The 13,864-nt window shown below is 38.4% G+C and overlaps 1 protein-coding gene across 4 annotated transcripts in view; it reads right to left on the reverse strand.

The window, feature by feature from the left end:
• Window positions 1–13,864, reverse strand: part of LOC145237525 (uncharacterized) — an 84,707-nt gene that overhangs the window by 12,000 nt on the left and 58,843 nt on the right. Inside the window, exons 13-14 of one of the 4 annotated variants that reach the window (XM_080100424.1) lie at window positions 3,672–3,842; window positions 692–2,139 (exon numbers count right to left, since the gene is read on the reverse strand). In XM_080100424.1, coding sequence (XP_079956550.1) covers window positions 2,101–2,139; window positions 3,672–3,842 — 210 coding nt within the window. In that variant the 3' untranslated portion in view covers window positions 692–2,100. Of the gene's footprint in view, window positions 1–691; window positions 2,140–3,671; window positions 3,843–11,868; window positions 13,810–13,864 lie in introns of those variants that run through there. The other 3 variants (XM_080100423.1, XM_080100426.1, XM_080100425.1) reach the window with 3 other exon arrangements.

The raw sequence follows: 13,864 nt of genomic DNA on the forward strand, positions 1-13,864 counted from the left end.
ATGTTGTGCTAATGCCGATTTTTTAGCATCTTTCTTTGCTACATCCGTTTCATGTTCTTTACGGCGCGTATTCAGAGACCTTCTTGTTTCGCCAATGTAAATCTCCTTGCACTGTTGACATGGGATTGCGTACACCACACCCCTTGCCGCGTTTGTATCAATGGGGTGCGACAGCATCTGATGTAGTGTGTTGACTGGTCTAATCCCTACCGAGACCCCAAAGTCGATTAACATGCGACGGATTACGTCTGTTAACTTGGGAATGTATGGCAAGGTAACAAAAGCACGCTCTTTGGACTGAATCTTTTTCCGAGCACCCGTGGTTCTTCGGTCACGGAGGATCCAGTTCGGGTAGCCATTTAACCGCAGGGCCCGGTGTACCCATCGTAATTCGGTTTGGAGCATTCCGGGTTCTGTGGTCAACCTTCGGGCCTGATCTGTTAGCGCTTTTACCACAGCTCTCTTGTGGTGTAGAGGATGGTGAGACGTAAAATGCAAGTAGCGCCTGGTGCTCGTTGGTTTGTGGTACACTCGCGTGGAAAGTCTCCCGTCTGTTGCCAGTGTAGCCCGACCTGCCTCGATGACGACTTGTGAATGGCGGCTACAATGTAAACTATGATGTTCATTGGAAATTATTTGGAGAGTCTGATCTTTGCATCTTAATAACAGCTGACTGATTAACAGTCACACATATGTCTCTTCTTTCTTTGTATTCTTGAATAACATTAAAGGCGAACGTCCAAATCAGCTACACTTCCACATGGGATAAAAATAGAAGCCAAAAATAGAAGCTTTCCCGGTGGAAATAGAAGCCACCAATAGCCTCAAATAGAACGACGAAAAGAAGGCCGAAAATAGCCCGCCGCAAACATCAAAGTCCACGCTTATATAACAATGCGAAACATAAGCCGGTGTACGAATTCTTTTTCTCATATTACTTATATTATTTATTTTAAGGTAGCCATGTAATTTATAGTGCCATAGCGCCTTTTGGTGAACACCATATGCTTTTTCACAGGGTGGAAACGTCGCGTTCTAATACGAAACACAACTGCGGAAACATTGCGAATACCGACGGAAATATGTGTCATAAGGGAATAAACACTATGTTTACTGTTAGATCTTTCTGGAACCCGAAAAATGGCTGAAAATAACTTATGACTACCATAGAAACGGAAATATAAACATTAGTCTATGCAGAACTGAAGGTAACCATTTCCTTTTCGTGGTGTGAAACGTTATTGCGAAATAACATGCAATCGTTTTCATAAACATTGCACAATAATGTTGTAACCGTTACACCAGTAATGCCTCCACATCCAGAAAGGGAAGGCGGTTGTTAGTTTGCAATTCCATGGTAAACGCGATTCCTTGTTGCACGTTGTTTAAGTGATCTAGAAACGCTGTAACCTGGCTAATATTGATGATGCAGAATGTATCATCCACATATCTTTGCCAGAATCGTGGTGGTGTGGTAAACGTTGGGAGAGCGCGTACTTCCACCGACTCCATGACCATATTGGCAACTACCACCGAAACTGGAGAGCCCATGGCCGTGCCATACTCTTGTTTGTAAAACTGGCCTCCAAATGTACAGTAAGTCTGCTGCAAACAAATCTCTAGTCCAAGATGGATGTCGTCATATGACCACTTGGTTCTATCCTTAAGGCTGTAGTCCTCCAGCAGTCTTGACTTAGCGATTTTCAGTGCCAGGTCAATTGGTACGTTGGTAAACAACGAGACTACGTCAAACGAAACCAACGTTTCATCTTTATCCTGTGGCCGTTGCGTTGTGACTGCTTTAACCAACTCCTCAGAATTCCTTACCGTGTAGCCTGTTCTGTGTTACCTACCAAGGGCGCCAATAGTCGAGCCAGGTATTTTGCGAGGTTGCGAGTCGGGCTTCCAACAAAAAACACGATTGGCCTAAGGGGCACATCTGTTTTATGGACTTTTGGCAGTCCGTACGCCGTGGGGCAGAACCATCGGTGCTGTGCAACTGATGAAACATTGCATCCGAAATGCATTTCCGTTCTTTATGCAAGATAGAAACAAACTTGTTGAGAACTTGCTCATTGCGTCAACTTGTTGAGAACTTGCTCATCCCTTTTTTGTGTGTGTTTTTCGCCGCCCTTTTCGCTTTATAATAAATAATGTTTGAATAATGTTTGCAATTTATGTCATAACCCTGATGAAGGTGTTTCGTATGGGACATCGAAACGTTGGCATATTAAAATAAATAAAAACTGCCGGAAGAGCTAAAATTTTGTTGATACTAAGCTTATTTGCCATACTTACAACCAGGGAGTCGAACCGGAACTGAACCCGAACCCGCGAACCGGTTTGAGCGGTTAATTTCATTAAACCCGAACCGAACCCGAACCGCTAATTACGATTTTCTAAAAACCCGAACCGGAGTTGAACCGCATATTTTGTTTGGCGTTGGACCCGAACCGGAACCGAACCAGTAAAAAATGCAGTTTGTTTTATATTTTGTGATTTTGTTCAAAGCAGCGCACTGACGAATACGCAAAATAACACTTATAGGGCGCGTCAAAAATAACATTGTACCAGCAAAATTCTTTTGGAGTTTGTTAGGCCAGGTAGATGATGGGTACAATTAAATTAAAATGAATAAAAATTTAAACCGGTTTAAAAACCGCAAACCGGTTCGGACCGGATAATTTGACCAAACCGGAACAAAACCATAACCCGAAAATATACATTTTTAAACACCTGAACCGAACCCGAACCCTTAAAAACAAAACCAAGTGAACCCGAACCGAACCTGAACCCATATGACAAGCGGTTCGACTCCCTGCTTACAACAGATTCATATGTTACCCAATTCAATTGGATTCCTATTTGTACAAAGCATTTAACAACATAATCGTTTTTGCAAGCAGAAATAAATGGGTCCCACTGGCATGTATAGGTTAATTCAGTAGTTCTGTGCAAACTGTGCGTCGCGACGCCCTGGTGCACAGTTTGAATTTACCAAGGGCGTCGCAGAATATTTCCGTTTCGTGGCTTTTTGTTGTTGTATCAATAAACACAACTTTAATAATAAGTGTCCTCATTAACTTTTATTTGCCGGTGCGCGTCGCAAGTCCAGAAAACTTTTCCAGAGGCATCGCAACAGAAAGAAGTTGAGTTGAGTTTATTTCGCTTGGTGAAAGACAACATAGCGACACAATAGCACTAAAAACAATCACCAAGCCGGAAATAGCTGCGCAACGTTAAAACGTTATTAAGCGCAAAACAGTAAAGGGCACAATTGGTGGATGATACCAAAACGCGCTGCAGCTACACCGTATTATAAAGCGTTATGTGACTGGGGCTCACAAGAAAATGAGGTTGGCGCAGTGATGGTTAACACGACTGGGGAGGGAACGTTGGTGGGACCAGTCGAGGGGGCCCTATAAACTAACCACCCGTGTTAGGAAAGAGGGTGGGGTTCGACAGGAAAAGAAACCACCGAAAGAAACCCTGTCGGATAGTTTGATAAGTTTGAGAACCACTGGGTTAATTGGTAACAGTGTTAGTGCAATCATAATTTTGTACAGTGCAATCATAATTTTGTTGCGAATATGTGAGACAAACCTCTTCTGTTAAATTCAAATTAAAGATGAAAAAATGTCGCCCTTTATAAGTAAGAAATGCATACTTACACAATGTGAGGCATAAATATTAAGTCTTGCTTGATGGTCTTTTATTGATTCTTTGGCTACTTCTAGTTTGTTATTTGAGCAAATTTGTCTTTTCCAGAGATCTTTGTAATTAGCAAAATGAGTCAACAGTTTGCAATGAAAATCTTCTTCTAATTGATAGCGAAGTTTAATCTAAAACAGTTGATAATGATTTTTGTAATGAAATCAAAAGTTAGCATGTATTATTGAAACATTTATTACAGTTTAACATAGCAACAAATACTGCATTAAACAATAACCAACAGATGTAAAGTGTAGCAAAGTGAAAGAACCAACTGTGCTTTATTGCTTTGTGTAAAAACAAATGGCATACAATGACGCAACAATTGCTGATTCTAAAGATGGGCTATTTCGATCATACTATTAAAACAATGTATATGCCACTAATAGAGAACGATTGTATTATGTTAAATCACTGGGTCTGACAGGTTATTCCGCCTGAATAAAACCCATAACTTCTAAAAGTTACTTCACAGGCAGCGTGTTTGACACCCTCAGTGTACAAGATAAAGAGTAAAAGTGGGAAATATTATTTTCAGTAATTTCACATGTTTTAATCAGGTAAGCTGTAAAATACAGATGAAAATGGTTAACCGAGTTTGATATTTGTAAAGCGCTTTATCACAACTAGAAAGGTGGCTTTCTAATATACTTCCATTTTATATATTCTATATCCTATTTACCAATTTACTATACACATTATTTGATCTACACATATGATTGTTTTTGTGCGGATTTACGGTAAACAAACGTTCCGGTTATTTTTAGATTCTTAAGGAAAAACTTTCTAAAGGCATTAACCCAACTTTAAAAGTTTTGTCCATATTCTTTTTGCATCATTATTGTCATATAATTACAAAAAAATCAGTAAATAAGAACAGGAAAAATACTTTCAATTTAATCTCATGCTTTGACCTTGATATTGTCATTCAAGGTCAGTTTTTGAACACAATTTCCAACTAAAAATGTGCATGACCACTTAATCAAACGACAAAGCATAGCCGCGCAAAAACAGCTGATTTCTAATCACCAAAACGACTGTCTTGTAAAACACCTGTCCGGACGCCAAGCTGAGCCCTCACGCTCTGCATTCACCCGCCCTAATCGTAAACCTATTTGAGACTTCTATCTGACTGACAGTGTACACATATTATGGACTGTAAAAGTAACTATTTGGCTGATTAAGGCAAAATTTTAAATACTAAACGAATAACCTACTGCAAACAATTGTTTAACATTTTAGCACATTAGGGCTTGTATTTCTGACCTAAAACTAAAACCAATTATTTCGGGGTTTAAGGGGTAAATCCAATAAACAGTTAGAAAAATCTTTAGAACACGTACATTGCACCAAACAACAAACCATCAAACTCCTTGATTATGTACTTTAGTCAAAACAGCCGTTTTTGAAAAAAATCGTTTTGGGGGCCTGTGGGTGAACCGCTGGGTCGTTCGGGATCAAACTTTAGAAGGATCAAATCTGGATTAATAACTAACATCTGTGCAAATTTGAATAAATTTAAAGCACTCTTTCTTCACCAAACGCGTTTAACAAACCAGCGTTAGACAGAAACAAATATTTTGGGGTTTAAGGGGTAAATCTTTTTTTAAAGTAGAAAATTCATTAAAATACCTTACATTTCCCCAAACAACAAAGCATATAACTCCTAAATGATGTACTTTAGTCAGTACAGCTGTTTTTTAAAAAAAGTTTGGGGGCCTGTTGGTGAACCGTTGGGTCATTCGGGGTCAAACTTCAGGATCAAATTTGGATTAATAACTAACATCTGTCTAAATTTAAAAAAAATTGAAGCACTCTTTCTTGACCAAACGCGTCTCACAAACCAGCGTTAGACATAAAAAGTTCATGGAAGGGAACCCATAATTAACAGTTTTTCCTGATTATCAGAATTCTGCACAAACAACACAAATTATGAACAGAGTTGCTAATTTAAACTCCCCTAGCTTAATTAATGTTGTTATGAAGCTTAATTAAGACGATAGAGATGCCGGTTTCGTAGTCAAAAATAAACCAGAAAGGTGACTTTCCTATATATTTCCATTTTATATATTGTGTACCCTATTTATCGATGTACTACACACACCATTTGATCTACACCAGGGCTCTTCAACCGGGGTTCCGTACAATTCTCTCAAGGGTTCCTTAAACTTTAACGGTTCCGCAGGAGTTTCCCGAGGTTGTTGTAGCAATTTAAATATGATTCATATTATCGTTGTTGTGCACAAAAACGCTAGCCTGTACCATCTTGTTAACTTTGTGTAGACCAGGGGTTCCCAACCTTTTTTGCTGCTCGTCCCCTTTGTCAGGTCAGAGCATTCTTCGTACCCCCCCCCCCCCCCCCAATAATTATGATGGAATTTTCAGATATATAGAAATTAAATTTAAATTGCAAAATTAAATTGCTTTTATAGATAATTAAACGTTAAATCAGTATTTTAAACTTGTAAAATAATTTTACTAAATATTTTATCCAAGAATAAAATTAGGCCATCGTATTTAAAAATAGTTCTATTCTAGACTTCTAGAAAGAGCAAACTGATAGTGACAGTTCATTTAATATGAAAACAATGAGGTGTCCGCTTTGCCCCGCATGCCCGTTTTGGCCCAACTACCCCTACTTTCTCTAGTTCTAGAGGTGGATAGTAGACCGTTTGTAGCAGATTTACAGCAAGACTGCATTGAATGCCTCCTTTATCTGTGCATTATATTCCTAACTTTGTGCTTTGTTGTTTATTGCTGGCAGTAAGTAAAAAAAGCATTGGCATGAGACAATAAGGCTTTTTACCAAATAACAACAATTATTTGTAGATAATTTTTTTTTAAAACAAAGACCGTAATGGCATTATATCACTTACAATTCCAAAATAAAACTGAACTGTGAAATTTGTTTAAAAAGCTGCTCTGTGGCCCAAGGATCTTCGTACCCCTCAATGTTTAATCTCATACCCCCAGTTGGGAACCCATGGTGTAGACCAGGGGCGGGCAACTTCTCCAGTCGGCGGGCCTGATATGGGAAAATAAAGTACTTGGCGGGCCGGATTCCTGAATCGCTACATTAATCGCATATTTATCCAGTGATTTAAAACGGATTTTTGACCACCTAAACCAGGGGTGGGGAACCTTTTTGTTTATAAAAGCTACCTAACGATTTATCGACACTCCTGTAGGCCGCATAGACTATTTCCCAGGCCAAGGGCAGTGATGTTCAAACTTTTTGACTTACAGAATGGTCGTTTTGCTATTTCCTCGTAGTTTGTAGGACTTACGGTCCCAGCTAATTAAAATTCCTCACTACATTTTCATCTTCACTACAACATTCAGGATTTATTTAACCTAGAAATTGCTGAACCTGGAGTTTTTGGTAGTCCTAACTATGGAAATCGCTTTATGTACCACTATGGGACCACATGGGTCTTGTTTGAAAACCGCTGCCCTGGAACTAATCAAAAAATAATCTGCAATCAAGTCAAAAATACGTTTCTGTCTATTTTTTTCAGCGCCTGGTGCAGTCGGTTATATCAACATCTTAAAAATGTATTTTGCCATCGAAGGCCGCACTTAGTGCCCTGAAAGGCCGCAGGTTCCCCACCCCTGCCTGAACTAGGCTATACGTGTGGAAACAAAGAAAACCGTTAAAGTAGGACACACACAAGGTTGGTAGTTATGTCGTAACAATGGACGTATGGTGCAATGGTAACAACGGCGGGAATTTTTTTTGCTATTGGGGAGCGTTACAACTGTAATTTGACGTAGTAAGCAAGTAATGGGGGATTGCGGCAGACTGTGGCCGCGGGCCACATTATCATGTAAGACTGGAAACTGTCCGCGGGCCGCTCAAAATCCCGTCGCGGGCCGTATGTTGCCCACCCCTGGTGTAGACCATTGATCAATTGTAACGTAATACACCCAGCCTTTAATTGCTACTCTGGCCGAATTACAAGACAAATACAGAAACAACCAATCCAAGTAACATGGCAATTCGTTTCAGTGAATCAGTGAATATTGAAGGCAACTTCTATTATGTGCTTGGGTGTGTTGGGGAAAAACGGTGTCGTAGACAACAGAAAATTTTGGGGGATGCCAAATATTTTGTGACTTAAAAAGTTGTTGAATAACAAATCCAAGATCATCTGTTGTTCCTATTTTCTGAGTAACACTGGGTGTAAGAGGTATTTTCTGTAATGACTGGTGATGTTTACTTCAATATTTACGAAAAGTCTTGCAATTTCTTGCACAGAGCTATCGCTATGCACAGAGAGCTAATGAAAAACCACATATCTATTTAATAATTATTTCCCAATTTCATTTCTGCCAATTTAATTAACTAACATGTGTATACTATAGAAAGATACAATTAGTGTTATGCTACAATTAGTGTTAAGTGTTGTTATGCTACAATTAGTGTTTGAAACTAGAAGGGTGGCTTAGCACATATTGCCCTTGCATATACACTATAACCTATTTTAAAACATAAATATATTTCCTATGCTTATTTTGTATTGGTCCCATATTAGTCACCGTCTTTTATAACTTTAGTCGTTTCTGCAGGCAAAAACTCATGGGTACCCACGCAAAGTTGAAAATAATGCAATTCAAGAGATAACCATGAAAAAGTCGGGTGTTGTAAGGTAAAACACAGTGATCGGCACTGGGCTTAAATAATAATACTATGTAGAATACAAACTATAAAATTAGATTCACCCCAGATATTGTTTGAAGTATGTCCTATTTAACGTTTTAAAAAACTGACCCATTTTAGGGGGCTAGTAGGGTAACTAATTGGGTTCAACACACAAACTAAAAAATATATAAAAACCACAATGACTCAATCAATAGTACTGCAAAATGTCAGCCCAATCCACCAATGTTTAAAATTTCGACCACTAGAGGTGTTTTAAGCAACAACTGTTAATGTTTCTGACGTCATAGGGCTGTTAACAAGCCCCTAACTGCCATGGCGCAAAAACGACCACCAAGCAACCCACCAACGAGCAACATACAACTGGTTGCCCTTGTAACACTATTGCGCCAAAGAAATCTTTCGTTTGTGGTGCCCAGTAACATACAAATACGTTTTACACTTTGGGGGCTTGTGGGGTAAATGTTAGGACTACAGGGTTGAACACAACAATCGACACCTATAAATGGCATACTATACAAGAAATCCAAATTTCAGCCAATTCTGACACTGTTTAAAAAACTCACCCATTTTAAGACCGGGGTAAATACTAGGGTTATCAACAAAAACAAAGTGGGATGCACATCTACATAACTATATCTACCATCAATTTCAGCCAAATCCATCAAACATTTGATGGAAAAACGAGTCGGACAAACTTCGGGGGAAAAATACCAATTTTAGGGGGCTAGCGGGGTAAATACTGGGGTTATCAACAAAAACAAAGTGGGATGCACATCTACATGAATGTATCTACCATCAATTTCAGCCAAATCCATCAAACATTTGATGGAAAAACGAGTCGGACAAACTTTGGGTAAAAACACCCATTTTAGGGGGCGACCGGGGTAAATACTGGGGTTATCAACAAAAACAAAGTGGGATGCACATCTACATAACTATATCTACCATCCGTGTAAATTTCAGCCAAATCCATCAAACATTTGATGGAAAAACGAGTCGGACAAACTTCGGGGGGAAAATACCAATTTTAGGGGGCTAGCGGGGTAACTACTGGGGTTAGCAACAAAAACAAAGTGGGATGTACATCTACATAACTATATCTACCATCTGTGTAAATTTCAGCCAAATCCATCAAACATTTGATGGAAAAACGAGTCGGAAGAACTTTGGGAAGAAAAACAAAAAGAAAAAAAAACAAAACAATTCGAGTAAAATCAATATGTGTCCCCTTCAGGAAAGGGGACCCATAATTAGTCTCTTTACGTTATAATGGGAAACCTCAGGCCCCTTTGGCCACTCTGGCTATGCCGCTGGTTAAAAATGCCTGTTTTTTAGCTACTGGTATTACATGTATTAAGATTATTTTTTGTGGGGCCCTGCAAAAGTTGAAAAATACCTTAAGGGTTCCGTGACTCTAAAAAGGTTGAAGAGCACTGATCTACAAATGTCTGAATTAAATCGAATTTGTATAGTTTGTACTTCTAATAGCATTATTATTTAAGCCCAGTACTGATCACTGTGTTTTACCTTACAACACCAAACTTAGTGATGGTTATCTTTTGAAATGCACTATTTTTAAGTTTGCATGTGGGGACCCATTTGTTTCTGCCTGTGTAGGAAATATTTTGATGTTTCAAATAGGTTATAGCATATGTGCAATGGCAAAACGTGCTAAGCCACCCTTTTAGTTCTTGATTGAGTTTTGCAATGATTAGATGATGACCTGCAATAATCCACTGCCGTACTGTAGCAAAGCAGATAGTAACCACTTAATTACCTTTCAGATCGGCCAGGGAAATGCACATTATCAGTTTGTACAACAAAAGTGTTTGACTTTACTGACACAGTGTATAAATAGACTTGATTCATGTAAAATATATACCAGAAAATTTATAGGACTGTGAAGGTGAATGAAAGTGATTTAAAACCGTAATAATGTACAATGCAAGAAAAGTGAAACATAAAAAGACCTGCGGTAAACTACGTTTGGCGTCCGCAGACTTGCAAAAATTTATAAAAGGCGTGCGTGACAGTAGGTTGCAAACCACTGGTTTAAGTGGTACACAGTGATAGAAAAAGTTGTTCGGTGGTTTGCGATCTGTATAAGATTGAGAACCACTGATGTAAAGTAATAAATATGCAACCCCATCCTGAAACTAAAAACTCATTACATTTATTGACCAGATTTGTCTAAATTTGATCTAAACCAGAGGTGCCCAACCAGTCAATCGTGATTATTAGGATATGTTGACATGTTCACACCAAGAATTCCCATAAGGTGCTTTGTTATGTCACAAAGTGATAGTTGCAGCTGTAATTATTATGTTGTACTGGTGATTGTCTGTTTTTTGGAAACAAATTGCGTTTTTGGCCTTGTCAACCAAAATAAATTTTGGCTTAAAATATTTAATGAGTCCTCACACACATGTATATTCTAAGATATAATACCTTCGCTAAAACTGAAAATATGCATGCTAACTTAATACACGGTTCCCGCGCAATTGTTGTTTAAAAATTCCATGACTTTTCCAAAACTTTTCAAGAAAAAAAAACGAATTTCCATAACCTTGATCGAAAAAATGAGCAATTTCCACAGTAAAACTAGAAAAGATGCTATGGTATATGTAGCAAATTTACCATACTCGCAACGAATATACAAACGTTACGTAATTTAAATTCCTATCCTTATCTGGCATTTTCGACGCCAAATTCCATACTTTTTCAAGGACTTTTGCAAAAGTGGGTGGGAACCCTGTTAATAAAACCACATAGCATTACTGCGCTGATGTATAATCATCAAAAAGATTGCCTTGTAGAACGCCATTCACGCACCAAGCAGCGATCTCCCACTATACATTAAAGCGCCGCAATTGTAAATCAATGAATTGCTTTCCAGTGTAGATATATTATGGGCTGTAAGGGTAACCATTTGGCTATTGAGCCAAAATTTTGAACACTAAATGAGTAACCCACTGTAAACAATTTTTTACAAAAATGTAGCACATATAACGGGCCTGCATTTCTGACCTAAAGGACTGGAAAAACTAAAACCGATTATTTGGGGGTTAAAGGGTTGAAAAATGGGTGAATCAAATTAAGAGTTAGAAAATTCTTTAGAATACCTTACATTGCACCAAACAACAAAGTATAAAACTCCTAGATCATGTACTTTGGTCAGTACAGCCTTTTTTTTAATTTTTACTTTTTGGGGGCCTGTGGGTGAACCCTTGGGTCATTCGGGGTCAAACTTCAGGAGGATCAAATATGGATAAATAAATAACATCTGTCCAAATTTGAATAAATTTAAAGTACTCTTTCTTGACCAAATGTGTATAACAAACCATCGTTAGACAGAAAAACGAAAAAAAAAACGGACAAGACATTATGTAATATATGTGTGTTCCCTGAAGGGAAGGGTGTCACGTTCCCGTTTTCACGGGTACGCAAAAGATTGGGACTGACTATCGGAAGTTCCTTAGCAGCTAACGCACGTGTACTCTGATCGGCAGCAAACCTTCCCTTTTACATTTATTCACGTCCAACCACACGTAATCAAAACAAAAACAAAAAACAATCCAGCAGTACTTCGCAGTTATCTCTATCTTCTTCTCTCTTATCTTGATCCAGTGTTGCCAGGTCAAATTGCGGAAAAGCGCAACTTTACCAATCAAAAGTAGCCCAAAAGAGGCCCAATTTTACAAATACCTCAAATGCAATTGATTTTCACTACTTTCACTTATTTGTGTGATAATTATTCAGGTTTCTCCTGATCAGATTTTTTTTTTCATTTTAAAATTGAATTTGAACTGTTTCCAGTAACACTTTATTGAACACGCTCTGTTTACCCACTTTTCATGCTGTTTTTTTTTTAATTTTTCAATCTCCACTTTAAAACAAACATGTTTCGCATTAATAACAAAGTAAGATGACCTTTAAAACATAAAATAATATTTTTTGCCAAGAGACAATTCTTATTACGTGGTAACAATGGAGGCGTTTATTAAATTTCTTTGTTTGAAAAGTGAACGTTGCATTGCGTGGGCTGAAAGCATTCTTTTGCCCAGCAGGATGTTAAATCTCCGACGCTCTGGGCAGTTTCATTAGTTCTTTTGTCAAAATTGAACTTACAAGGTTTTTAACGTCACAATAATAATGCAATCATTACTCGTCACACGGCAGAAAACGCCATTCACAAACCCACCCAAAAAGGCGCAACCCGCAACTCATGAAAAAAGCCTGCAACTCGACGTCCAAAGTAGCCCAATTCGGCGACAAAAGCGCAACCTGGCAACACTGTTTGAATCGTTAGATTGGGGCGCTTATATATCTGATGCAACAATGAAAAGGGTAAAAGGCGCTAACATGCCGTGACGATTTCCTTTAGATAAAACAATGGACACTGCAACGGGCAACGGCAAAGCGATAAAACTGGGACACTACAACAATGACAACACAATAGCGCCTGCAACGAAAGACTCTAGAGTCTAGACGTACCGAGATTACCCGTGATGTGTGGAAATTGGGTCGTGGGATATTATCATGGGGCGGTCTAGAATATTTGTGACAAAGGGGACCCATAAAAATGGCGCTAGTTTAGTGTTTCTCAACCCTTTTTACTCTGCGACCCTCTGTAGATGCTTTCTCACACAAACAATCCCCACCAGAATGTGTTCTTACATTTACTAACAAATGTCGCATAGAAAAACCCTCAAAGTTGTGGTTATGGCTCATGTAACCAAAAACCTTTAAACCATTTCATGCGTTTTATGTCAAAAAAGCTAAAAAACACAATCATACAGAAGTATATAATCGCAAATCCTGTTGTGACAATTCTAAATCAAACTGTCATGTCAGTTACTATAACAAACAGAAGTCACAGGGAAAGTTTTGATGATACGGGTAAAATCATCCCGAGTTGGGTTGTGTCTTTGTGACCCCTTCAAAAATGCTTAGCAACTCCTTTTGGGGTTGCAACCCCCAGGTTAAGAAACACTGCGCTAGTTGCACTGTAAAAAAATCATAAACAAACCATGATAAAAACCTAAAACAAGGCTCAGAAGAATGCATATTATTATTTGGTAATGAACACATTGTCATGCATTAAGTTGCTAATTTGTATTAGAATGGTAGATTCTGAGAGTTCTACTACCTCAAAAATCTATTTTGAGGCATAAAAGGTTGGGTACCCCTGATCTAATATAGGGCCCAAGGCATTTGATCAAATCTTCTGAAGATATTATTTTTAACATCCTAAGCACATAATTATAGCTGACTTTGATAAAATTCATAACACATTGTCATGTTGCTTAGGTGGGTTGTTATACTTTTTCTAAAACCCCTGTGGAACCTTACAGTTCACAAAACTCCTGTGAGCATTGCAATCCCAAGGTTCTGCAGTTCAGAGAACCCCATATCATGGTTTACAGAACCTTGACCTGCAGGGATTAAAACACAAGCAACTTTGTTTAAAATCCCTTGAAGAAATAAGAA

This window comes from Phallusia mammillata, chromosome 7 (assembly GCF_965637545.1).
Source record: "Phallusia mammillata chromosome 7, kaPhaMamm4.hap1.1, whole genome shotgun sequence".
Lineage (NCBI taxonomy): Eukaryota > Metazoa > Chordata > Ascidiacea > Phlebobranchia > Ascidiidae > Phallusia > Phallusia mammillata.